The sequence below is a fragment of the Pogoniulus pusillus genome, chromosome 8 (assembly GCF_015220805.1).
Source record: "Pogoniulus pusillus isolate bPogPus1 chromosome 8, bPogPus1.pri, whole genome shotgun sequence".
Classification (NCBI taxonomy): Eukaryota; Metazoa; Chordata; class Aves; order Piciformes; family Lybiidae; genus Pogoniulus; species Pogoniulus pusillus.
The window spans coordinates 18,853,449-18,880,584 of NC_087271.1; the positions used below are offsets into that span (position 1 = coordinate 18,853,449).

The 27,136-nt window shown below is 50.1% G+C and overlaps 1 protein-coding gene across 1 annotated transcript in view; it reads right to left on the bottom strand.

Annotated features, from left to right (window-relative positions):
• Window positions 1–14,764, bottom strand: part of WLS (Wnt ligand secretion mediator) — a 45,700-nt gene extending 30,936 nt beyond the window's left edge. Inside the window, exon 1 of the mRNA XM_064147482.1 lies at window positions 14,519–14,764. Coding sequence (XP_064003552.1) covers window positions 14,519–14,624 — 106 coding nt within the window. The 5' untranslated portion in view covers window positions 14,625–14,764. The remainder of the gene's footprint in view (window positions 1–14,518) is intronic.
• Between the last annotated feature and the right edge of the window lie 12,372 nt (window positions 14,765–27,136).

The window sequence follows — 27,136 nt, forward strand, 5'->3', positions numbered from 1 at the left end:
GCCCACGAGCAGGTGCACTAAGGGTGTGACCAACAGATCAAGGGAGCTTTCCCTGCCCTAGCAAGGCCTCAACTGGAGTACTTGGTCCAGTTCCGGGCTCCTCAGTTCAGAAGAGACTGGGAACCACTGGAGTCCAGAGAAGGTTATGAGGATGCTGAGGGGCCTGGAACACCTCTGTGAGAAGGAAAGACTGAGAGCCCTGGGGCTGTTTAGCCCATAGAAAAGCAGCCCGAGAAGGGATCTGACCAACGCTTAGCAAAACAGAGCAGCTGTGGGGGGAAAGAGGATAGAGCCAGACTCTTCTCAGTGGTGCCAAGGGGCAGTGGGCACAAACTGAAACCCAGGAGGTTCCATCTGAACAGCAGGAGAAAATTCTTTGTTGTGAGGGTACTGGAGCCCTGGAGCAGGCTGCCCAGACAGGTTGTGGAGTCTCCTTGTGTGGAGAGCTTCCAACCCCAGCTGGGCATTGTGCTGCTGGGCAAGCTGCTGCAGTTAGAACTAGATGATCTTCAAGGTCTCTTCTAACCCCCACCATGCTGGGATCCTGCAAGCAGGTATCAGACAGAGACCTCTCCCCTTAAATGCTTCCACTCCTGCAGTACTGGATGCCCAAATGCATAAGCCTGCTGGAGCAGCTGTTGGATATTTCCAACCTCCATACTTAAAGAGGATGAACTTTCCACAGACAAGTTTACAGCCAGGATGATTCACAGCAAACCCTTCCAGAGCAACATTCACCATCCCCAAGGAGCTGGCATGCTCGTGCCTGTGGGAAGCATGCAGGCAGACGATGGGCACCAGCAGAGCTCTCCTAAGCTCTGATAGCACCAACCCTCACAAAACCATCTGCAAGAGCAGACATGAAGACAAACCCAGCACAGTCTGAGGAATCTTTCTGTTGTGGTTTTCATACTAGTTTGTGGAGGGAATAAAGTTAACTGTCTTTGAAGCTTGTTTGCATACAGATTCATAGAAGGGGTTTGGGTTGGAAGGGACCTTGAGGATCAGCCTGTTCCAATCCCCTGGCACTGCCTATAAGCACATTTGTCTTCAAGAGATGCAGGCACCAGCTGGCCCATATGCTGCTGGGAAACAAAGAAACCACTCACTGCATCTCCTCCATCAAGAGCTTTGGGAGGTGCTGGGTACACTGCAAAAGGCCCAGGGATATTCCAAACTGCAAGGGTCACAGCAGTTCTAGTCATTCTTTGACAAGGAAGTGGGGCTCCTTGCAGTGTTTTTAGCCAGCAAGTGCCCTAGAGAGCCAAGTGCCTGCAGCAGCATGGCCACCACCTCCAAGGAGGATCTGTGACAGACTTTCAAAACCATTTCAGCTATGTCTTGCAGATTAAAATCTCAGAACTGTTTTGCTTGGAAAAGACCTTTAAGATCATTGAGTCAAACCCAGCACTTCCATATCACCACTCAACCATGCTCTCCAGCAACACATCTATAAGTCTCCTTCTCCAGAGAGATTCCAAACCCACCTAGACATTGTGATGCTGAGTCAGTTGCTGAGGGTGCCCCTGCTTTAGCAGGGGAGTTGGACTGGATGATCTCCAGAGGTCCCTTTAAGCCCCACCCATGCTGGGACTCTGGAATGGGTGTTGAGCCAGCAACACTTGAACACCTACTACAGCAGCAAGATTTTCTTGGGTTTCCTCAAGGGCCAGTAGAGCTGAAACACAACTCTTCACCTGACAAGAGGAAATGGCCTGAAATTGTGCTAGGAGAGGTTTAGGTTGGACATGAGGAACAATTTCTTTCCTGCAGGAGTGATCAGGCATTAGAACAGGCTGCTCAGGGAAGTGCTGGAGTCACCATCCCTGGAGATGTTCAAGAAATCTGTGGACACGACCCTTGGGCACATGGCTTAACGGACATAGTGGTGTTGGGTTGATGGTTGGACTTAGCTCAGAGGACTTCCCAACCCAAACCACATGTTTTTATTTTGAGAAGAAAGGCCTAACTAAGGTCCTGCCTGTAAGCTTTAACATTTCCTTTGATAAGGCAATTTGAAAGAATGTAAATCATACTTTTAACCTTTTAAATTATTTATACTTGTGAGTCCTTTACTTCAGGAACTATTCCTCAGAGACAAAACCCAACAGATTTTTTTTTACTGTATTAAGACTTAAATCTTGATGCAAAAGCCATGACTATAAGAGAGCTCAATCTTTCAGTGTTTCCACTCGACTTATTTCTGCCTAGATCTGCACAAGAGCCACCAACACTCAGCTTATTAATTTCAGTTGATTAAGTAGATCTTTTGATGAACACCACCACAATTCCCTCCTCTATCCCATTTACCATGAACCAAGGCATTCGACCTCATCACAAGAGCCTCCCCCTCGCCGTTCCCACATCAACGCTCGCCTCTATGATATGGATTTTGGTAGCTTCTCATGGAGAGCACCCACACCATTCCCAATTAACTACTGACCCCTGCTCTGGGCACCATAAACAAGCCCTTTAGAACCTCTCAATTGCATTGTGTCCACACTGATTAGAGCTTCAATTCCCCTGACCTGGCTGGGTGTTAACTTCTCCCAGGCACCAGGAGCATTCTGCTTTTCTACTCAATTACCCCCTTCTGCGCCGAGCCATCACTACCCAACGAGCACACACAATGCTCTTCTGCTTCATTACACTGGCCAACAGCAGGGGAGGAATAAACAAGCTAATTTATCATCAGACAGGCTGGGCTTTGCCAACTGGAGAATCACAGAACCGTTGCAGTTGGAAAAGATCTTTAAGATCGCCGAGTCCAACCATTAGCTAAATCCACTGAGCAGCAAAACCCTGAGGAACATCATCAATCTTCAGTGTTTATAGTCACAGCTACTACAGCATGGCAGTTGCCTTCTTTACCTCTCTCCCTCCAAACCTGATGCTACCAAATTAACTTAACTACTAAGACAGTCATGAAATGACCATTTTTCATTACAAGTTCCCATTTCATAATGCACATAAAAGCAGCTGCCATGTGCAGAGTGGTTCTACATTTCAATAGTCAAATTCACCCTGCAAGCCCCATACTAGAATATCTGAATCCCAGCATGGTGGGGGTTGGAAGGGACCTCTGGAGAGCATCCACACCAACTCACTTGATAAAGCAGGGACACCCACAGCAGCTTGCCCAGCAGCACAATGCCCAGTTGGGGTCAGAACCTCTCCAAGCAAGGAGACTCCACAATGTCTCTGGGCAGCCTGCTCCAGGGCTCCAGCAGTCTTGAAACAAAGGAGTTTCTCCTCCTGTTCAGCTCACATGGAACTTCCTGGGTTCCAGTTTATGCCTGTTGCACTTGTCCTGTCCCTGAGCACCACTAAGAAGAGTCTGGATCCATCCTCTTGCCCCCTGCAGGACCTTTATGTCTTGCTGAGCATTGATCAGATTTCATCTCAGGCTGCTCTTCTGCAGGCTCAACAGCCCCAGGGCTCTCAGCCTTTCCTCCCCACAGAGATGTTCCAGGCTCCTTAACATTTTTGTAGCTCTTTGCTGGACCTGTCTCTCCTGAACTGGACCTACTACTCCAGATGTGGCCTCCATAGGGCAGAGAAAAGCACAGGTGGAGAATCCATTCCCATTAGGAAGAGATTTCCTTCCTACCTTTTGAGTTCAAGCTTTCTCAAGACCACAGTCACTCACAAGCCCAGGACACCAGCTCCACTTTTATTTACTACAGCAGTTACCATACATGCTATCATAGACAGAAACACTGTTGCCACCTCCATGATATATTCCAATACTAGAGGTTTTCTGCCTCAATCTCCTCTGCTTTACACCATAAAAGGCAAGAGAGTCCAGTCTGGGAGATTCCTGACCCAAGCTATGTTCTATATCCAACTCTTGTGCTCTGGATGCAGAAAGCAAGCCAGGAGCAGGCTGTTCACATGCCTTCTCTAATGACAGCATTGGCTTCTCCACCCTATTTGGAAGGGCAATGGGAGTCCTGCCCAGTACAGCTGCTTGGAAGGTGGTATTTGATGGCACAGATGGCCAGCCCAGATCTCTGCCAAACTCAAACCAACCAGCTTAACCAACTGTGGTGAGAAGTGAGCTGCTGGGATTTGAAGGTCCCTAACCAAGCACTTGGGCCAGGAGAAGGGTCAGCTGTGGTTTGGAGGCATTTCTGGGCTTTGGAGGAATTTCTAGACTTCTCAGAACCACACAGTAGCTAGAGAGGTGTGTGTATTCATGTTAAACAGGCTTTTTACTCCAAGTTTGTTCTTCAAGGTGACTTCTGTGGCTTTGAGCTGGCCATCCACTATGGCCTCCCTAGATGAGTACAAAATATCCTACCAGTTTGATAGGACAAGATGAAACTGCCTCAAGATGCACCAGGAGAGGTTTAGGTTGGACATAAGAAACAATTTTTCCCCCTTGAGGGTTGCCAAGGCTTGTCCCAGGCTGCACAAGGCAGTGGTGGAGTCCCCATCCCTGGAGGGGCTCCAAAGCTGTGTAGATGTGATGCTGAGGGACATGGTTTAGTGGTGGCCTGGCAGTGCTGAGTTAATGCTTGGATTTCATGAACTTAAAGGTTCTTAAGGAGCCACAAAAGTAGCTGTTCCAAGTGCCTTAAAGGCCAAAAGTGCCATCAGCATCCTCACCAAAGGAGCAGGAACCTGAGCTCCCTGAAAAGCTGTTGCTACCCAACACCACCAACCCAAGGGCTCGTGGAGAAGAGTCTTGCTCTCAGTGATAAAGGATTGTTCCCTCAGCCCCAAGGAAGGCTCAAGGCAAGGAAATGTTAGATAGAAGTAGATTTTCTGGGAGAACTGAATTAAGGTATTAGGAAGAAATTCTTTCCAGCGAGGGTGGTGAGACACTAGAGCAGGTTGCCCAGGGAGGTTGTGGATGCTCCCTCCCTCGAGGGGAGGTCAGGTTGGAAGGGGCCTTGAGCAACCCGATCTGGTGGAAAGTATCCCTGACTATGGCAATGAGGTGGAACTGGATGGTCTTTAAGGTCACAGAATGCTACGAGTCTCTGAACAGCAGCCAGAAACACAAATGGAGAGCTGAAGCAGCAGGAGACACTCTGAAACGCCACTGACCAGAAGGCAATCAAAGGTAGACCTGACTTGCAAAACGCCACAGACAGTCTGATCTCCTGCCAAGCTGTTCTTTGTCCATGCGCCGCTCAGATGAAATGCATTTCCTGCTGCACCCAGCCCAGATACTAAACCTCTGCAAAGAGCTCCAAAATAGCAGCCTGCCCTGATGTTCCTCAGCAGCTTTTCTCCCAGGAGTTCAGGCTGGAGCTCCCCAGGTCCCACATCGAAGGTAACAAACCACTTGAAAGTGCCAGGCTCAGATATGTAAAGAATTTCATCTGCATGTGAATGGGAGGGAGCAGATTCTGGGGCCCTTCGCCTGGGGCAAGTGGGCACCTTGTGTCCTTCAAAGGCTTTCCCAGGCTATCAGGGACTTCTACCCTGACTTCAAAGGCCATCAATGTTATTTACACAGGAGAAGACTTCCTGTTTGATCCTTATTGCATGCAGAGGCACAGCACAACCATACTACCTCTAAGTGTTGAGGTCACATTCAACACCAAGCCTGGTTAGATGAGATCAATAAAAGAATCTCAGAACCATTTAGGATGGAGAAAAAAAAATTAGACTGTGTCCAACTGCAAGGCCACCACTAAACCAAGTCCCTCAGCACCACATCAATACCTAACCTCCCGGGATGAGGACTCCACCACTGCCCTGGGCAGCCTGGGACAGGCCATGACAACTCTCAAGGGGAAGAAATTGTTCCTCATGTGCAAACTAAACCTCCCCCGGTGCAACCTGAGATCGTTTCCTCTCACCCTGTTGTTTGTTCTTTGGGAGATGATGCCAACTCCCAACTGGCTCCAACCTCCTTTCAAGGCCTAGAGGTGGTGGAGTCTCCATCTCTGAAGATATTCATCTTGCTTGGATGTGCTCCTGTGTGACTTTCTCCAGGTGACTCTGCCTTGGCAAGAGATTCAATTTCCAGATGTCACTTCCAACCCTTACCATTCTGAGATTGTGTGAGCTACAGAGAGCTTGAGGCAGTTTCTTCTTGTCCTGTCACTAGTTTCTTGCAAGAAGAGACCACAAGGAGCATCAAGAGGACCATCCCCTCCATGTAAACTACACAGCAGAGTTTCCCTGATGCACTCCTCACAGCGAGGGTGGTGAGACACTGGCACAGGTTGCCCAAGGAGCTTGGGGATGCCCCCTCCCTAGAGATGTTCAAGGCCAGGCTGGATGAGACCTTGAGCAGCCCAGACTGGTGGGAGGTGTTCCTGCCTTTGGCAGAGGGTTGGAACTTGATGATCTTCAAGGTCCCTTCAAATCTAAAGTAGCTTATGAATCTATTAATCCCTTCTCAAGTTAGCTGTAGTTTGGAAGTGATGCAACTGCGAGAGAAACAAACCCCCAGTGCTCTTGAGGAGTCACAGCCTCACTGCCTGCTCCTCAGGCCCCCAGCATGGCCACTTCTGCCTGGCAACTCTCCATTCCCACCACATTTGCCCATTCAGCTACAGTTACAGCTCTCCAAGCAAAACTAAATAGAGACGACCTTTCATGTCTGCTTTGTTTCTTTTGTCTTCCATCAGCTCCTACAGCTTCTGCCAAGCCTGCAGCTCTGAAGGAATGTGTCTATAGAGAGACGTTTATTGGCATTCATGTCCACAGAGCAGCACCAACCTATTCAGCACAGCTTTGACCACCTTCTGGAGAGGACAAGGATGAAAGCAAATCAGACAAGATGAAAATGGGCTTTGTCCCTGGATCCCTAGAGCAGGCTGCATCCACCTAGCTCAGAAACCTTTGAGAGAAGACATCTGAACAGTTCAGCACTGGGGGAAAAAAAAGGGTAATGAAATCCTAGGAGAGAGAAATGAAATGCTGGAAGCCGAGTGCTGAGAAGCCAAAACAGACATGTATATAATGGGGTGGGACTGCTGATAGCTGCTCCTCCATTCAGACACATGACTCATTATCTCTCCAGCTCAGGCACACCACTAACAGTCCGATTTGCTCCAGTCAAAACAATTTCTCGTTTTGCAGTCTTAAGCCCAGGCAGGGGAGCAGTGAACCCAGACCTTCTTAAATCCATCCCCCTTGTCCCAGCAGACTCATGTGCACAGTAAAATGCCTCCACTTTTCCAAGCAGTTAAAGCTCTGAAGGGTAAGGCTGGGCACCAGACCCGCAGCACTTAATTGTCTGTGTGCCTGCTCCTGAACTTGGTCTTCGCTACAGGGAGGTTCTCCTGCCTTCAGTCGGTTCTTTGGAACTTGAACCAACATCACCTGCAACTTGGGACAGGGCTTTACAGAATCCCAGAAGAGTGGGGAGGGCGGAAGCAACCTCTGGAGATCATCCAGTCCAACGCCTCTGATAAAGCAGGGCACTCAGAGCAGCTTGTCCAGCAGCACAATGCCCAGCTGGGCTTGGGAGCTCTCCAGACAAGGAGATTCCACAGCCTCTCTGGACAGCCTGGTTCAGGGCTCCAGCACCCTTACAACAAAGAAGTTTCTCCTCCTGCTCAGGTGGAACCTCCTGGGACCCAGTTTGTGCCCATTGCACCTTGTCCTGTCACTGAGTGCCACTGAGAAGAGTCTGGCCCTGGTGTCTTGCTCCCCACAAATCCTTTGCTGAGCATTGATCAGATCCTATCTAAGGCTGCTCTTCTGCATGCTCAAAAGTGCCAGGGCTCTCAGTCTTTCCTCCTCAGAGATGCTCCAGGCCCTTCCTCATCCTCACAGCCTCCACTGTACTCTCTGAAGTAGTCCCCTGTCTCTCTTGACCTGGGGAGCCCAGAAGAGGCCCCAGTATTGCAGGTGTGGTCTCACTGGGGCAGAGCAGAGCAGGAGAACTTCCCTCAACTAGCTGGCCATTTTCTTAATGCATCCTTGGAGCTTTAGAAGCAACTTACTGTTTCAGTTATGAGAAGCTGTCTTTTCAACAGATTGTCAAGAGAACAACAGCAAGATGAGTTTTGAAGCAGAGATGTTGCTGCAGAGTTGTGTCGTCCAATTTCAAACTGCCCACCTGTTCAACAGCTTTGCTACAGCCTCCACTAGTAGTGGAAAACCTGAGGCAAGATGGACTTCACTTCTCTTAAGTAATAGAGAAAGACACAGGGAAAGTGGCCTCTTGACTCCAGGTTGTCAGGAGACTCAACCATTCAGGGAGGCACAAGTTGGCTTACCAACAAACCAGGGAGTGTGCCAGACTTGGAGCCTGCAGGTTTCTACATCTGGCCAGCTTTCATGGTGAGCAGGCAGCAGCACCAAGCCCATCAAGATGCATAAAGCCCTGCCTGGGTGGCAGGATTAGCACCCAGGAGGTTCAGCATTCTCTGTGGAAGCTGTGGAGCTTTGGAAACATCAAGAGAAGCAATTCACACCAAACTTCATAGACTGTTTTGGTTGGAAGGCATCTTCAAGATCATGTACAACCATTAACCTAGCACTGCCAGGTCACCATTAAACCATGGCCCTCTGCACCACATCTAACCAGCACTGAAGCTTCTCCAGGGATATGGATTCCACCACTCCCCTGGGCAGCCTGGGCCAAGGCTTGACAACTCTTTCCTGCTACCTCTGTGACCTCTGGACAGATATGAGCAGTGAAGTCTGTTTCCTTTTCCAAACATTGTATATAAATGAATTCCAGGATGCAAAGGACCTTAGGAAGAAGGACACCAGCAGCAGCTTCCCACAAGGTACACAGAAGATTATTTGTAACCCAAAGCTTTGGTTTAGAGATAAACAAGATGCATGAAACCTACCCTAGAGTCAGATTTCCCAGCACACAAACTTTCTACTGTCTGGCCAGCAGTCAGGAGAGGACATGAGATGTCCTAGCTCAGTTTTGGCCCAGAGCATCAGCTGTGGTGTCATCTCTGCTGGAACACCACAGTCAAAATTCCCAGCTGGTCTAGCTGTGGGAAGATTTCTCCTCAAACCAAGTCCAAGCCCATCAAAAGAATGGTAGGGGCTGGAAGGGATCCCTGGAGATCACGTTCTCCAACCTCATCACCAGCTAAGGTGGCTCAAAGCCTGGATGAGCCTGGTGGTACTTTCAAGTGACAACCAGATGCGGCTAATCCCACAACAGAACACAGATAAATGCACACTGTGCAAGAATTTCCTTGGAATGCCATCACCACTCTTCATTAGCTTCAGCCCAACTCCTCACAAGCATCAATGCCACCTTGCCCAAGAACAAAAGATACTCCTGTTGGAAGCCTCTCTCCTACACACCCTGCCATCACATAACAGGGGAGTGAGGAAGAGGTTTTATGACTAATTTTATGGATCAAAGAATCATTTTGGCTGGAAAAGGTCTTCAAGATCTTCAAGTTCAAGCCAACCAGCAATAGTGTGGCCAGCAGCAGGACAGGGATTGCCCCTTGGTGCCTAGCACTGGTGAAGCTACAGCTCCAATACTGGGTTCAGTTTTGGGCCCCTCACTCTGAGAAGGGCATTGAGGGGTTGGAGTAGGTCCAGATAAGGGCAGTGATGTTGTTGTGAGGAGCAACTAAGAGACCTGGCCTTGTTCAGCCTGGAGAAGAGGAGGATGAAAGATGATCTTCAGGCTCTCTACAACTCCCTGAAAGGATGCTGGAGCCAGGAGGCAGTTGGTCTCTTCTTCCAAGGAAGTGACAGGACAAGAGGAGAAGGCCTGAAGTTGCCTTATGGGAGGTTTAGGTTGGACATGACAAACAATTTCTTCTGTGAAACAGTTGACAAGGCCCAGTTCAGGTTGCCCAGGGCAGTGGTGGAGCCTCCACGTCCAGAAGGGTTTCAGCACACATAAATGTGGTGCTGAGGGGCATGGTTTAGTGGTGACCTGGCAGTACTGGGTTAAGGGTTGGACTCAGTCTTCAAAGACTCTTCCAACCTTTGTGACTGAGCTCACGCACTGCCAACACACTCCTAAGCAACATCTCATGAGAGCTGGCGAGACCCTAGTTCCAACCAAGAGCTGTTGGAGATGTTCAAGCTCTACACAAACTTAAGTCACTCATGCAGCTTCATGTTCAAAAACTAGGCAGGGAAGCAAAACGGGCAGAAACCTCCCCAACTCCAGAAAGATGAAGCTGTCCCCATTGTCACATCAGGTTCCCAGTGCTTTGCATGTGTGTGTTTCAGATGTCCACAAGTGACCTGTTAAAATAGAGCACTTAGTCATTGTTTTGAAACACAACCTAACTGGCAGCCAAAGGAAAAGCTGGCTTAGCTTTGGAGCCCTGTCCCAGTTATGGACATATTTTGGGTTGTCTAGACCTGAATCCAACTAAAATAACAGATTCTTCGTGCCCATGTTTGGCGTGCACTAGATCAAACCAGACCAGCAACGCTATTTCAGTGACACCTCAGCTCCCACCCCACCTTGTGTCACAGAATTAACCAGGTTGGAAAAGACCACAGGGTGTTAGGGGTTGGAAGGGACCTCCAGAGACCATCACCTCCAAGATCATCCAGTCCAACCTATCACCCAACACCTTCTAATTAACTAAATGCCTCATCCAGCCTCCTCTTAAACACCTCCAGGGACGGAGACTCCACCACCTCCCCAGGCAGCCCATTCCGATGCCAATCACTCTTGCTGTGAAGAACTTCTGCCTTACACAGGCCTCTGAAGAGCTGCAGTCCTGTGGCCTTGCTGACAGAGCTAGCAGCAGTTGGGGGACTCACAGCACCACTTCCATCCCCACCTGCCACAGAATCACAGTGTCACAGTATCATCAGGGTTGGAAGAGACCTCACAGATCATCAAGTCCAACCCTTTACCACAGAGCTCAAGGCTAGAATCCCAAGTGGGAAAAGTCTCTAAGATCATCCAGTCCAGCCATCAGCCTCAGACCACTGTGACCACTAAGCCATGTCCCACAGTGTCATGTCCATGTGTTTCTTGAACACCAAGAGACCATCAAACAGCATCTCTCATTCCCAGCCATGGTGTAGAGGACTGACCGCCACAGAGTCACAGACAGCTTTGGGCTAGGAGGGACAAAAGGTCAGCAGGACCATCTCCAACTACATCAGGATGCCCAAGGCCACATTGAGTCTGATCTTGGATGTCTCCTTCAACCCAACTCTCACCAAAAGCTTCTTAGAAAACACCACATGCAAGGGACTGATTAAACCTTGAGTTGCAGCTCCTAACTCTGGTCCATGGGACTGGTTGCAAGCCACGGCAGAGAACTTCCAGGGACACAGAGGTCTGAGTGGTGAGACATCCTCAGGAGCTAATTCACAGAATTGTTTTGGTTGAAAGAGACCCTTAAGACCATCAGGGTCCAACCATTAGGCCAGCACTGTCAGATCACCACTAAACAACACCAGTCAGCACTACATTTCTACCCCTACCCATTGTCTACACCACATTCCAGCCCCAGGAGCAGCTTAGGCCACCCACTGAGAACAGAGGACCTTCACCCAGAGCAAGGGAGCCATCAAAGGTGCCTGGAAACTGACAAACAGAAACTAGGCAAGATCACAGGACTACGGAACCATTAAGACTGGTAAAGACCTCTAAGAACAAGCCCAACTGTCAATCCAACACAACCACAGCCACTAAACCATGTCCCAGAGCGCCACATCTACACATTTCTTGAACACCTCCAGGGATGGTGACTCCACCACTTCCCTGGGCAGCCTGCTCCAGCGTTTTCTTCACTGAAAAGGTTCTCAGGTTTCTCCTAATGTCCAATGTAAACCTCCCCTGGTGCTACTGGAGGCCATTTTCTCTTATCACTTGTTACTAGGGACAAGCAACCAAGCCCTACTTGGCTCTAACCTCCCTTCAAGGAGTTGTAGAGAGCCAAAAGGTCTCAGAAGGTCTTCCCTCAGCCTCCTTATTTGCAGTCTAAAAGATGGAAGATGGAAGTCTGACCTCATAGCACCAAATCTCTTTCATCTCCCAAAGTGAATAAAACCATGACTTTCTAACCCCTCCACAGCTAAGCAGAAATCTGTTTGTAACACCCAACCCACGATGCCCACAGAAACAGAGCTCTGGGATCCACACCCTCCTTCTGCACAAGCCAGCTTCTTTCTTTCTTCTGCCTTAGAAGCAAGAAGCTACCTGAAAACTACTTTTAAGACAGACACCAAACCTGGTTTCTCTGCACAACGCAGGCCATGACATTTAGGCTAATGAATTGGTACCAAGTTCAGTAATCATCTCTCTAAACAAAAAAAGACAAAAGCCAAACCTAATAACATTCAGTGTTGGTTCAGCCACCACAAGCCAAGAAGAATGAGGTTGTAATCCACCAGCTCCTTTGTGACAAAGTGAAGAATTCAAACAAGGAAATGAGGGAAATGAAAGTTTTGTGAACTTAGAAGGATTCCTACAGACCTTGAGAAGAGATAAAGTGAGAAATGCAAAGCACTAATGTGCATCAGGGACACCAAATCTGCCTCAAGGAATGGCTGGAGATAGAAAAGAGCTGTCAAGACTTTCTGGATCCCTACAACTCTCTGAAAGGAGGATGGTGTCAGGTGGGGGGCAGTGGAGAGAGGATGAGAGGAAATCATAGAATGTCAGGGGCTGGAAGGAACCTTGAAAGACCATCTGGTCCAGCCCGCCTGCCAGAGCAGATCACGCTGGAACACATCCACACAGTTCTCCAGAGAGGGAGACCACAATCCTCCAGGCAGCTTGTTCCAGTGCTCTGTCACCTTCACAGGGAAAAAATTCCACCTCACATGGTACCCCCTATGCCTCAACTTCCACCCATTGCCCCCTGTCCTGTCACTGGGCATCACTGAGAAGAGGCTGGCTCCATCCTCCCGGCACTCACTCCTTACGTACTTATAAACATGAATAAGGTCACCTCTTAGTCGTCTCTTCTCCAAGCTAATAGCCCCAAGCTGCTGCAGGGGAGGTTCAGATTGGGCAAGAACAACAATTTCTTCCCCTTTAAGGCTGTCAAGGCCTGGCCCAGGCTGCCCAGGGCAGTAGTGGAGTTTCCTGGAGGGGTTTCAAAGCTGCTGAGTGCCACGGTTTAGTGGTGACCTGGCAGTGCTGGACTCCTCTTAAAGGTCTTCTCCAACCAAAATGATTCCACAATTCGGTGTTCTTCCCAACACCTCTAAAAGACCACTGTGAGAAGGGTCTGGCTTTGTTCTCCCGAAGAAAATGTGCAACCAATTTCCCTCTCGGAGCAACGTGACCAGTTGCCCACAGCCACTACTGGAAATCTCAAGGGCCCCAAATACCAGAAGGAAGGGAAATAAATCCTGGGTGAGCCCTGAGGGGGAAGAGAAGTGGGAGGAGGGGAGGAGGATTTGAGCCGCGAATCCCTCCACGGTGCACACCACCACGCTGGAAACCCCCAACTTCTCCATAGATATCCACCGATCCCTACAAGGAGGCAGCACAGAACTCTGCTGCTTTCTAGTAACACATGGAAAAGAAACAAAATAAATCCTGGGACTTTCCCCAAACTCCTGCTCTCCTCCATCTTCCTCCTTCCATCCCCCGACAAAACCCGACCCCCTGAAGACTGAGAGACCTCGAACCCCACGTTTGTGGGTTCCTCGCTGGAGGTTTCACCCACACCAGCCCATCCCTAAGGATTTAGGAACGCTCCCTGCGAGCTAATAAAGAAAGAAACACAAATTTGAGGGGGGCTGGGTGTGTGTGTGTGTAGCTTAAAAAAACTTTTAGTCGGGGAATGTGGCCTGAGAAAAGCCTGCAGGGGTGGGTGGCAAATGGGGGCCACCCAAAAAGGCTTCTGAAGAGGGTGGGGGTGGTCGGGGCTGTCCCCCATGGGTGGAGGGGGGTCAGGGAGCACGGTGACGGCTGGAGAGGCGTAAGGCGAGGGGAACCCTCCACGGGGAGAGACCCCAGACAAAAGCATGGGGAGGCTGGAAGGGCGCATTGAGCACCCAGAAAAAAGCTCCAAACCCTCCACAGCCCAGGGCTGGTCCCAACGAGCCACCCTGAGCAGATCCTTTCGGAATTGTTTTCATATACTTTCCTCCCCCCCCCCCACTTTGAATGCTGATGCTTCCTCCAGCAACTCGAGAAGCCGAGAAACGCGAAGGGGCAGAGGTAACGAAAGAAGCGAGGATGATTTGTTTAAAAAAAGAAATAAAAGATGTGTTATTTTTTCTCCCAAACACTTTCCCCCCCCTCCAACTTTATACCATGCGAGCCTTTCCCGGCGCGACCAGTCGCCATACTGAAGATTTTCCTTCTCTTTTCCTTCCCTCCCCACACCCTTTATCCTTTTCCTTCTTGAGGTACAGAGAGAAAGGAAATCTAAAAAGATATAAACTTTTTCCCCCCTCTGTTCCCTGCCTTTTTTTCCCCCCTTGCATGAAATGGGCACAAAAGGGGCCCAGGGAGCTGTGTTTTCTTAACTACAAAAGCAGGGCTAATGAGATCATAGGAGGGAGTCAGCGATACTGTAACAAGTAGCTCAACAACCCGAGCGAGGAGAAGAGGAGGAGGAGAAGAGGAGGAAGAACAAACCCAGAAGGCACCCAGAAGTTTCCCCCCTTCAACACTCACCGATCAGACCTCCCACCAGAAAGGCGATCACTTGGAAAACCAACAAGATCCCCCCGACGATGCAGAGCTTTTTGGTGCTCATGTTCTCGATGATAGCCCCAGCCATCTTCTCACGCTGGTTAAATGAATGCCCCCCCACACCCCAAAAATCAACCAGGCAGACCCCTCCACCCACCACCGCCGCCGCCGCCGCCCCTGCTTCGGGGTTTGGCTCTCTGCAGTGATTGCCCCCGGGCCAGCCCCGCGGCCGGCTCTGCTCCTTTGCTTTGCTCCTCTCTGCTCTCCTCCTCCCCCCCACCCACCACCCCTGCGCCGCTCCCCGCCGTGATTGTGGCCGCTGCTCGGTGCATGTGGCTGCTTTAAAGCAGCTGGGAAGCCATCACATGACGGCACGGCGCGGCCCCTCCCCGGCCCTTCGGCCCCGCCAACGGCACCGGCCCCGCCTCGGCCCCGTCCCGCCCCGGGAGCGCTCTGGGGCCTGCACACCCCTGGCCCCGGCGGCGGCCAGCGGCCCCTGCCAGCGGTGCAGGTGAAGGCGGCAGAGCCGCCACCGCCAGCGCTCTGCCTGCGGGGACCGAGCACGGGCGTGGAATCATAAAACCAAAGGATGGTTTGGATTGGGAAAGGTCTCCGAGATGACTGAGTCCAACCCTCAACCCAACACCACCACGGCCACTAGACCATGTCCCACAGGGCCATGCCCACAGGTTTCTTGACCACCTCCAGGGATGGTGACTCCACCACCTCCCTGGGCAGCCTGTGCCAGTGCCTGACCACTCTTGCAGTGACGAAAACGTTCCTCATGTCCAACTGAACCCTCCCCTGACACAACTTCAGTCCGTTTCCTCCCATTCTATCACCTGACAGGAGACAGAAGGTGGTGGCATGGCCCAGCCACTCTCCTGTCCTGGGCCCCAACCCCTTCCTCTTACCTCCCATTTCCATGTTCTTCCAAGCCCCACAGCTGGCAAGACCAGGGCAGGGATTGTTCCCCTGTGCCGAGCTCCAGCACTGGGTTCAGTTTTGGGGCCCTTACTCCAATGACACTGAGGGGCTGGAGCAGATCCAGAGACGGGCAAGGAAGCTGGTGAAGGGTCTGGAGAACAGGGCTGGGGAGGAGCAGCTGAGGGAGCTGGGGGTGTTCAGCCTGGAGAAAAGGAGGCTGAGGGGAGATCTTACTCTCTACAACTCCCTGAAAGTAGGCTGGAGCAGAGGACAATCTCTTCTCCCAAGGAACAAGTCATAGGACAAGAGGAAATGACCTCAATTGGACCAGGGGAGGTTTGGGTTGGACAACTACCTGAGGGGTGGTTGTGGCCAGGAGGAGGTTGCTCTCTTCTCTCAGGTGGCCAGCATCAGAACGAGAGGACACAGCCTCAGGCTGCGCCAGGGGAGATTTAGACTCGAGGTGAGGAGAAAGTTCTTCACTGAGAGAGTCATTGGACACTGGAATGGGCTGCCCGGGGAGGTGGTGGAGTCGCCGTCCCTGGAGCTGTTCAAGGCAAGGTTGGACGTGGCACTTGGTGCCATGGTCTAGCCTTGAGCTCTGTGGTAAAGGGTTGGACTTGATGATCTGTGAGGTCTCTTCCAACCTTGGTGATACTGTGATACTGTGATACTGTGAAGTGGAGCAATTTCTGCCCCTTTCAAGGCCTGTCCCAGGCTGCCCGTGGCAGTGGTGGAGTTTCAAAGGGGTTTCAAAGCCGTGGAGATGCGGTGCTGAGGGCCATGGCTTAGTGGAGACCTGGCAGTGCTGGGTTAGTGATTGGACTCTATGATTTGCAAGATCCTTTCCAACCAAAACAACTCCATGATTCTGTGAAGAAGATCCTGGGTACAACAGAATCCATCTGAAAAGGACTGCAGCAGTGATCTCCAAATGCTTCTGCTGGGTTCCAGGCACCAAGTGCTTGGCTTCCGAAGTTATCCTTCAAGAACTAAATGATCCCAAGGTCATTTGTTTTACTTCTGTGATCTGTTCCACATCTGCACAACTAACAAATTCTTCTCCTCCCCCGACATGAGGTGCTAGGGAGATCTTTAGGTGTTTGGTGACTTGAGGAGATCTTTAGTATTAGTTTTAATTTTACAGGATAATTATGCCTTTGTTGTTAAAAAAGCTCTTAATGGACAAGTCCTTTGTACCCATTGTGAACTCACAAGAATCAGCCACACAGACAGGCCTCCAAAATCAAAGCCTGTCGGTGGGTTTTGGCCAAGACAATTAAAGGCTTAAAATACCAAATAATTTATTCAGAAATGTGAAAACCTCAAGAAACCACCCAGAACAATTACAGATTTTGAAAGCTAATGCTAATTTTTAGGGTGTCTATCCAATACTTAACATTGCATTTGAGTGATGACTTCTGCTGTTTTCTCTGTTGGAAGTGGCACAAGCTTTTGAATCACTTTGGCTCCCTAATGGTCTGCAATCACCACTGACTAAGAGAAAGAGTCCTGACAAGCCCAGATCACCACTTGAAGTCCTACAGTTAACCAAAAGCAAGGAAGGACAGAATGGCTTTGGAACCAGCAGTGCCACTAGCTTTAAATAAGGAATCATAGAATGGTTTAGGTTGGAAGGGACCTCAAATATCATCCAGTTCCAAACCCCCACCACAGGCAGAAACACCTCCCACTAGAACAGGTCACTCAAAGCCTCATCCAGCCTGGCCTTGAACACCTTCAGGGAGGTTGTGGATAACAGAATCACAGAATGTGACCTTTGATCACGTTCTGTGATTCTGTGATCCATAATCTCCCTGAGCAACCTGTGCCAGTGTCTCACCACCCTCACTGTAACACATCCAGTTTAAATATCCCCTCTGCCAGTTTAGACTAGATCTAAGAAAGACATTTTTAACTCAGAGGGTGGTGAGAGCCTGACCCAGGATGCCCAGAGAGGTGGTAGCTGCCCCATCCCTGGGACCATTGCAGGTCAGGTTGTTTGGGACTCTGAGCAACCTGCTCTAGCTGCAGCTGTCCCTACTGACTGCAGCAGGGTTGGAACTTAGATGACCTTTAAAGGTCCCTTCCAACCCAAACCAGTTTGTGGTTCTGTGACTATATCTTAATGACTCTAGAGAAGTCACTTGATGCAATCTTCAGCTGAATGTCCCCTTTCTTCTAATCAATTTCTTTCTTAAGTGAAAAGAGGAAAGTAAGAAAAAGCCAGGAAATGATACTTCACCTTCAGAAGGCACTTTCCATATCCACCACATCCTTACGTCTCCAGTACTGCAATGTTTAGAGCTATTAATCACATCTGACTTTTGGCATGCATCCAAAGGGCCTAGAGAATAGAGAATCCCAGCATGGGTGGGGCTGGAAGGGACCTCTAGAGATCATACAGTCCAACCCCTCTGCTAAAGCAGAGGCACCCCCAGCACAGGATCATAGAATCACAGAATCATAGAATCAGCCAGGTTGGAAGAGACCTCAAAGATCATCCAGTCCAACCTAGCACCCAGCCCTATCCAGTCAACCAGACCATGGCACTAAGTGCCTCATCCAGGCTTTTCTCAAACACCTCCAGGGATGGTGACTCCACCACCTCCCTGGGCAGCCCATTCCAATGCCAATCACTCTCTCTGCCAACAACTTCCTCCTAACATCCAGCCTACATCTCCCCCAGCATAGCTTGAGACTGTGTCCCCTTGTTCTGTTGCTGGTTGCCTGGCAGAAGAGACCAACCCCATCTGGCTACAACCTCCTTTCAGGTAGCTGTAGAAAGCAATGAGGTCTGCCCTGAGCCTCCTCTTCTCCAGGCTGAACACCTCCAGCTCCCTCAGCCTTTCCTCACAGGCCTGTGCTCCAGGGCCCTCACCAGCCTTGGTGTCCTTCTCTGGACACATTCCAGCACCTCAACATCTCTCTTGAGTTGAGGGGCCCAGAACTGGACACAAAAGCCAAGTGGGTTTGGAAGCTCTCCAGAGAAGGAGACTCCACAACCTCTCTGGGCAGCCAGCCCCAGGGCTCCAGCACCCTCACAGCAAAGAAGTTTCTTCTCCTGTTCAGATGGAACCTCCTGGGTTCCAGTTTGTGCCCATTGCCCCTTGTCCTGCCAGTGAGAGGAATCTGGCCCCATCCTCTTGCCTGCCACCCTTTAGCATTTAGAAGATCCCCTCTCACATATGACTGTGAGCTGGGACCTCTTTTCTGCCACAAAGTGTCCTCAGACAAAACCACACAAGAGAAAAGCTGTCCCAAAGCATGTCAGAAAATACATCTCCATCCATCTTTCAGCTGCTTAGAAATCAGTGTCTACCTCAGCAAGGTCTCCAGAATCCACCATCTGGGAGCTCACCTCCTAGCTGCTCATGACTTGGTATTTTCCTGCCTGCCTCAGGCTGTTTGGAAAGCCTCAGCTATTAAAATAACTCTCCTGCTTTCAGCCCCAGGCAGGAGGAGGAGACTTTCCAGAGGACTCTGCAGGGTTGGGCCCTGAGCCCAGCTTTTCAAGGAGGTTTAGCTGCCTGAAGACCTTGGTGAAGACTCGGCAGGATTTCCCCAAGCTCCTCAGATTTGTTGCGCTGTGTCTGTGCAACAGTTACTGCAAAGGCTCTCAGGAAACTTTCTCTGGATGCTCAGTTTGCAGAGAGATGAAACTCAGAAAGCTTCACCGCTTTTTCTCCTCTGATGTCTCATGTCTTAGATAAAGTGTGGCCAGCAGGACCAGGGTAGTGATTGTCCTCCTGTGCTGGGAACTGGTGAGGTCATACTTTGAATATTTGGCTCAGTTTTGGGCTCCTCACTCCAGGAAGGACATTGAGGTGATGGATCAGGTCCAGAGAAGGGCAATAAAGCTGGTGAAGGGTGTGGAGAACAGAGCTAGTAAGGAGCAGTTGAGGGAGCTGGGGGTGTTCAGCCTGGGGAAGAGGAGGCTGAGGGGTGACCTTCTGGCTCTCTGCATCTCACTGAAAGGAGGCTGGAACCAAGTGGGGGTTGGTCACTTCTCCCTAGTAAGGGGACAAGTAATAAGATGAAAGGCCATAGCCTCAATTTCTAACAGCAGACTAAACCTCAATGGGACATGAGGCACAATTTCTTCCCCCAGAGGGTTGTCAATCCCTGGCCCAGGCTGACCAGGGCAGTGGTGGAGTCCTCATTCCTGGGGGGTTTAAAGGCTGTGTAGATGTGGTGCTGAGGGACATAGTTTAGATGAAACCTCCTGCATTCCAGTTTGTGCCCATTGCCCCTTGTCCTGTCCTGGGCACCACTGAGAAGAGTCTGGCCCCATCCTCTTGCCCCCCACAGATCCTTTATCTCTTGCTGAGCATTGATCAGATCCCCTCTGGCACTGATCTTCTGCAGGCTCAACAGCCCCAGGGCTCTCAACCTTTCCTCCTCATAGAGCTGCTCCAGACTCCTCAGCAGCTTTGGAGCCTTCACTGGACTCTCTCCAGTAGTTCCCTCCCTCTCTTGAACTAAGGAGCCTAGAACTGGAACCAAGACTCTAGATGTGGCCTCACTGGGGCAGAGTCCTGCCTGTCTCAGTTAGGAACTGAGCAAGAAAAGCTCTAATCCACTGGCTGAGGATCAGGATTTTGTGGATTCACAGAATAGTAGGACTAGGGGCACCTGAAGGATTATCGAGTTCAACCTCCCTACCAAAGCCAGATCACCCAGGGCAGGCCACACAGGAATGCATCCTGATGTGTCTTGAAAGCCTCCAGAGAAGGAGACTCCACAGCTTCTATGAGCAGCCTGCTCCAGGGCTCCTGCATGCACACACTGAAGAAATTTCTCCTCCTGTTGAGGTGGAATTCCTGTGTTCCAGTTTGCACCATTGACCCTTGTCCTATCACAGGACACCATAGAAAAGAGCCCGACCCCTTCTTGACAGCAGAGCACAGTCCCAAATCACTCTTCTGATGGCTCTTCTCTGATGGACTCAATCAGATGACAAAGCCTCCCTCACTTTAGGATGAAGCTTCAAGAGGGGCATCAAGGCTTCTGAGACAGAGCTGAGCTGCTAATTTGACAGCAGATGTCAGCTTGTCAGCCTGGAGGTGCAGAGTTGTGATATCCTGAAGGAGGGGCCAATAACAGTTATTTATTAAAGGCTATTTGGGGTTGCTTTTGAAGTTTGATTTACTGTTTTTACAAGTCCCCTGTGGTTAAAAAGCTCAAGCCCTCCAAGCCAAATCTGCGAAGTGGAGCCTGCCAAGTTGTCTCTGTCAGCCATTAATCCAATCATCAAGAGGCAGAGGTTCTGCAACAGAGTATCAGAAGGAGCCTTGGGAAGATTCATCATTAGTCTATCACTAAATTCTTCCATCCAAACCTCTCTCATAACAATCATCATTTGGCAGCAAGCGGAGCTCTACGCCAATCCTTCTATTTGATTGAGTAATCATCTGGAGACCCAAAACACTTCACTCAGCAAAAACAGTCTCCACCTCCACATGACTCCCTCTCATCTCCACAAAATCCCTTTTTGAAAAGCCACAGCTCAAAAGCCACAGAACTCAGAAGGTTTTTGCAGATCCACACTTGAGGGATGACAGCATTCCACTCTGGCATGGTCTAAGGTGGAGCAATTCAAATGGCGTCCCTCAAATTTTGGAGAAATTGAGGTGGGATTTCAAGTTCTGGGCAAGCAGTTGGAATTGATGATTTCAAAGGTCTCTTCCAAGCTCAACAGTTCTATGGTTCGGTTGCAGCAGTGCGCAGAGGGTTACTCCTCAGCAGCCAAACTTGTGCTCAGCTTCCCACAACATTCCCACCAGTCATATTTCAAGTTCTTACAATCATAGAATTGTTTGGGTTGGAAAAGACCTCTAAGATGATCAAGTTCAACCATCAACCTAACACCATCATGGCCATTAGACCATGTCACCATCTGCCATGACCACACCTTTCCTGAACACCTCCAGGGATGGTGACTGCACCACCTCCCTGGGCAGCCTGTTCCAATGCCTGACCACTACTGCAGGAAAGAAACTGTTCCTAGTAATTTTCCTCTTGCCTTATAGTCCCTATGAAAATGTAAGCTTGGAGCTTTGCTCCTTCCTTCTTTCCTAAGGTTCTCTCTGTATTGGGCCCTTTCAGCCAGCACCCTTCAAACTGAACCTCCTACCTTGCATCAAACTTCTGCATGGTCACTCCATCTCTTGTAGGGTTTCTTGCTTTGTGTTCAACATCCACATCAAACCCTAACCAAAACTTGCCACTTCACACAGTCTTAGCATGGTGGGGGTTGGAAGGGACACCTGGAGATCATCCATCTATGCACAGCAGCTTGCCCAGCATCACAATGCCCAGCTGGGTTTGGAAGCTCTCCAGGCAAGGAGACTCCACAACCTCTCTGGGCAGCTTTCTCCATGGCTCCAGAACCCTCACATCAAAGAATTTTTTCCCTCCTGTTCAGATGGGACCTCCTAGATTCCAGATTGTGCCCATTGCCCCTTGCCCTGTCCCTGGGCACCACTGAGAAGAGTGTGACCCCATCCTCTTGCCCCCCCACAGTCCTTTATCTCTGGCTGAGCATTGCTCAGATCCCCTCTGGGGCTGGTCTTCTGCAGGCTCAACAGCTTCAGGACTCTCAGCCTTTCCTCCTCACAGAGCTGCTCCAGGCCCCTCAGCATCTTTGTAGTCTCCCCTGGACTCTCTCTAGTACTTCCCTGTCTCTCTTGAGGACTCCTCAGCATCTTCCAAGCCCTCCAGGCACCAAATTAGCAAATGCAGCTAAATTTAAACCAAAGCCATTTTGCAGAGCCCCCTGAGAAGGGAACAAAGACACAGGGGCTGGGAATTTTTAATGCTGGGACCTGCTGCAGAACTGTCCTGCCAAGCCTGCACACTTTAATGCAATTGTAGTAGAAGCTGATCTTAGTTAATTAAGCTGTCAGAGGCCCCAGAGAATTAATCATCTTGCAGTGCTACCAGCTGTGTAATATCAGATGGATAACTGACAGATAGGAGCTGGCTTTAGCATTTTACTCTTCTCTGATGTTAAATAAGATGCAGTTTCACAGCTGTAGTAGTTGCTGTAAGGCAGTATCTGCAGTTCTCTGTTGCCAAAGATCAGGGCAGGACTAGCTACCAAACAAATGTCAGATGAAGCCCTTTGCCTCCCATAGGGAAGAGAAAGGGGAGAAGGAAGAGAGCCTGATGGGGTAGGAAGGGAACCAGATGGGATGGAAAGAAGAACAATGCCAAGGAATAGAGACATAGAGACACAAACCAATATGGATCCCAACCCTCGATGGCAATGATGGCACCATGGGCACCACTGATGCTGGGGGCAGTCACTGGGCAAGTCCCAATTTGGATTTGGCAGCAGATGGGAACCAGATTCAGGAGCTGGACTGGGGATGGGGACAGAAGGGGACAGAAGGCAGAAGGGACAGCGCACTCCTGGGACATTGGCCAGGGAAGAAGAGACTTGACCCTGGTGCTCCCTCAGCTGTCTCCAGCAGATGCTATCCATGAGCTGCAATCCCTTGCTGGGCAGTTGAGGGTCCTCTGTCCTGATCATTCCTCCCCACAGGTGCCACCTCTGCCTTCCTGCCTCCAGAGTGAGGCACAAGCCATGGCAGTGCCCTTGCTGTGGGCAGGAGCAAGTCCAAGGCAGAGACTTTCTGCAGCCCGTCCCAGGCAGTGCCTCTCCCATCACCTTCCCACTGCTGGCAGCAGCCCCTGGCTCTGCAAACTTGCCCTGGACTTCAGAAAATCCTCCCACTGAGCAGACACCAAGCTGAGAAGTCACAGCATTGACCAGAAATGGTTCTGGTCTGGCTCAGACCAGGCGATCCCTGTGTGTGCAAACAGAACCAGCAGTTAATGCAACTTGAAGACTCACAAAACTTGAGACATCAGAAATCTCAAGTTAAAGTAATCACAGTATCACCAAGGTTGGAAGAGACCTCACAGATCATCAAGTCCAACCCTTTACCACAGAGCTCAAGGCTAGACCATGGCACCAAGTGCCACGTCCAATTCTGCCTTGAACAGCTCCAGGGACAGCGACTCCACCACCTCCCCGGGCAGCCCATTCCAGTGTCCAATGACTCTCTCAGTGAAGAACTTTCTCCTCACCTCCAGCCTAAATCTCCCCTGGCGCAGCCTGAGGCTGTGTCCTCTTGTTCTGGTGCTGGCCACCTGAGAGAAGAGAGCAACCTCCTCCTGGCCACAACCACCCCTCAGGTAGTTGTAGACAGCAATAAGGTCACCCCTGAGCTTCCTCTTCTCCAGGCTAACCAATCCCAGCTCCCTCAGCCTCTCCTCGTAGGGCTGTGCTCAAGGCCTCTCCCCAGCCTCGTCGCCCTTCTCTGGACACGCTCAAGCATCTCAATGTCCCTCCTAAACTGGGGGGCCCAGAACTGAACACAGTACTCAAGGTGTGGTCTAACCAGTGCAGAGTACAGGGGCAGAATGACCTCCCTGCTCCTGCTGACCACACCATTCCTGTTGCAGGCCAGGATGCCACTGGCTCTCTTGGCCACCTGGGCACACTGCTGGCTCAGTAAATAATCACAGAATGGTTTGGGTGGGAAGGGACCTTAAGGATCATCCAGCTTCACCACCCCTGCCATGGGCAGGGACACTTTCCACTGGAGCAGGCTGCTCAAGGCCTTAGGAGACATCTTCAAAACACCTCCTAAAGCCTGTGTGGACTTTAAGGATCTCCTCGAAAGAGACATCTGTTTTGGAACAATCACAAAGGGCTCTGGCCAAAAGTATCCCATAATAGTTAGGAGCTGTAATTTGACATTTTGGATACACATTCCTCTTGCCAAATAATAACATATTTTGACGCTTGGCAAAGCAAATGAGGAGAAAGATATATCCAAGAGGAGTAATTTAGCACAATGCAATCAAGGCAGCGTGCCCCATGGGCTAAGCACTGGCTCCAGAGTCAGCAAAGTTCGGTTTATTGTCCTCTTAAATAAAAATGAGACAGAAATATGGGTTTCTGGTTAAGCCCATGTTTGTTCCATCTGAGCACATCCCTTCCAAGAGGGGATGATTAGAGGTGGGGTGGCTAAAGCTGCAAGCTGTGTTCCCTAGAAGATTCCCTCTCTCTGGATACACATCCCAGTCAAGCAACTTTCTGATCCTCAGCTGTCCCAGTTCACAGCTCTGCCTACTTATGTTAACTGTCATTGGTGTCACAGAATCCCAGCATGGTGGTGTTGGAAGGGACCTCTGGAGATCATCCAGTCCAACTGCCTTGATAAAGCAGGGCACCCACAGCAGCTTGCCCAGCATCACAATGGGGCTGGAAGCTCTCCAGACAAGGAGACTCCACAACCTCTCTGGGCAGCCTGCTCCAGGGCTCCAGCACCCTCACACCCAACACAAGAAGGACAATGAGCTGTTAAGGAGGGTCCAGAAGAGGGACACAAAGGTGATCATGGTGCTGGAGCACCTCTTCTATGGGGACAGGCTGACAGATTTGGGGCTCTGGGAAGACCTCATAGTGGTCTTCCAGTATCTGAGGGGGCTACAGGAGAGCTGGGGAGGGACTTTGTACAAGCACTGGGAGTGATAGGATGAGGGGGAATGGATTGAAGCTGGAAGAAGGGTGATTTAGACTGGGGATTACCAAGAAATTCTGGACAGTGAGAGTGGTGAGACACTGGAACAGGTTGCCCATGGACACTGTGGGTGGCCCCTCCCTTCAGGTGTTCAGGGCCAGGCTGGATGAGGTCTTGAGCAACCTGAGCTAGAGGAAGGTGTCCCTGCCCATGACATGGGGTTGGAACTAGATGATCTTTGAGGTCCTTTCCAATTCAAACCATTCTATCATTCTTACAAACAACAACAACAGCAAAAGATATCTGCAGGACACCTGATTCTATAGGAGTAATAAACCCTGTCTAGTAGAATAACGCAAACCACATCAAATCTGTCACAGCTAAAGCTCCATGTGTCCTCTCCAGGCAAAACTGAAACCTGAAATCATTGTCCTGGAATGTTCCAAAACCTCCTAACAGCAGTTCCTGAAACATTAATCAGCATTAAGGAAACTGCAGATGTTTTGAAGCGTGTGCCAGTTAGATGTTCCTTGCTGTGCACATGGCAGCCCCTAAGCTCTAAGAATATAAAGGGAAGGATTTCTGGAGCAAGTAAATCAAGTAGAGAGAACAGGCTGCCCAGGGAGGTGGTGGAGTTACCAGCCCTGGAGCTATTCAATAAACCTGTGGACATGACATCTGGGGCCATGGTTTAATGACTGTGGTGGGCTCAGGTTGGGCTTGGACTTGGAGGTCTTTTCCAACCTTAATGATTCTGTGCTTCTATGACTTGGAAATTTTATCCCCTAGATGCCACAGATGAATGTGCATCAATTCAGCTCCTAATGGAAAATTCTTTCAAAGAAGTCCCTCCTTATGTTTGGATGGAAGTTCTGATGTTCCAGTTTGAGCTCCCTGCCCCTTGTCCTGTCACTGGGCACCACTGGAAAAAGCCTGGTCCCATCCTCCTCACACTCAGGAAGTATTGATCAGCATTGATGAGAGCCCTCTCAGGCTGCTCTTTTCTAGCCTAAGAAGCCCCAATTCTCTCAGCCCTTCCCCATCACAGAGATGTTTCAGACTCCTCAGTATCTTTGTAGCCCTTTTCTGTACCCTCTTCAGCAAGTCCCTGTCCTGCTTACACTGGCAAACCCAGAACTGGACCCAAGACTGCAGCTGTGGCCTCAGCTGGGCAGAACAGTGGGGAAGAAGAACCTCCCTTGACCTGCAGGCCACACTCTTCTTTGTGCAGTGGTCCAGTCAGCACTTCCTATCTCTCCTCTGTCTGAGTGTGTGCTGTGGGACTGCAGGTCAGGAGCTCACCCAGTGTAAGTTAGTCCTGCTGAAGCATGGAGACAGCAACTTCACATTAAGTGCTGGGTGTAAGCAATCAAGAGAGCACTACTGAGATGTTTATGTGTAATTTTGCAGACATAAATACTTGGGGAATCATAAAACCAAGGAATTGTTTCAGTTGGAAAAGATAACCAAGTCCAACTATGAACCCAACACTACTGTGGCCATTAAACCATGTCCCACAGTGCCACATGTTTATTGAACACCTCCAGGGATGGTGACTCCCAGTCCAATGTTGGACTCCCAGTCCAGTGACTGGTGACTCCCAGTCTGTTCCAATGCCTGACCACTCTTGCAGTGAAGAAATTGTTTCTAATATCACAGGCTCACAGGATGTCAGGGGTTGGAAGACACCCAAAGAGATTGAGTCCAACCCCTCTGCCAGAGCAGGACCATACAGTCTAGCTCAGGTCATACAGGAACACACCCAGACAGGCCTTGAAAGGCTCCAGAGAAGGAGACTCAGCCTCTCCTTATCAGGCAGTGTTCCAGTCCCCTAATCATCCTCATAGCCCTCTGTTGGACTCTCTCCAGCAGATCCTTGTCCCTCTTAAGCAGGGGAGCCCAAAACTGAAGGCAGTACTCAAGATAGGGTCTCACCATATATCCAACCTAGCCCTTCCTTAGCACAATTATAGTCCATTTTCTCCTTTTCTCTCACCTGATTCTAGGTAGAACACTTGGAGAAGAGCAGAAGACACTGCTTGGCATGGCTAGACAGAACATTTTTCACCTGATTCCCCTGCTTCCAAGGACATTTCTGCCAGGAGCAGGATCAGCTCAGGCAGGCTCTTTCTCC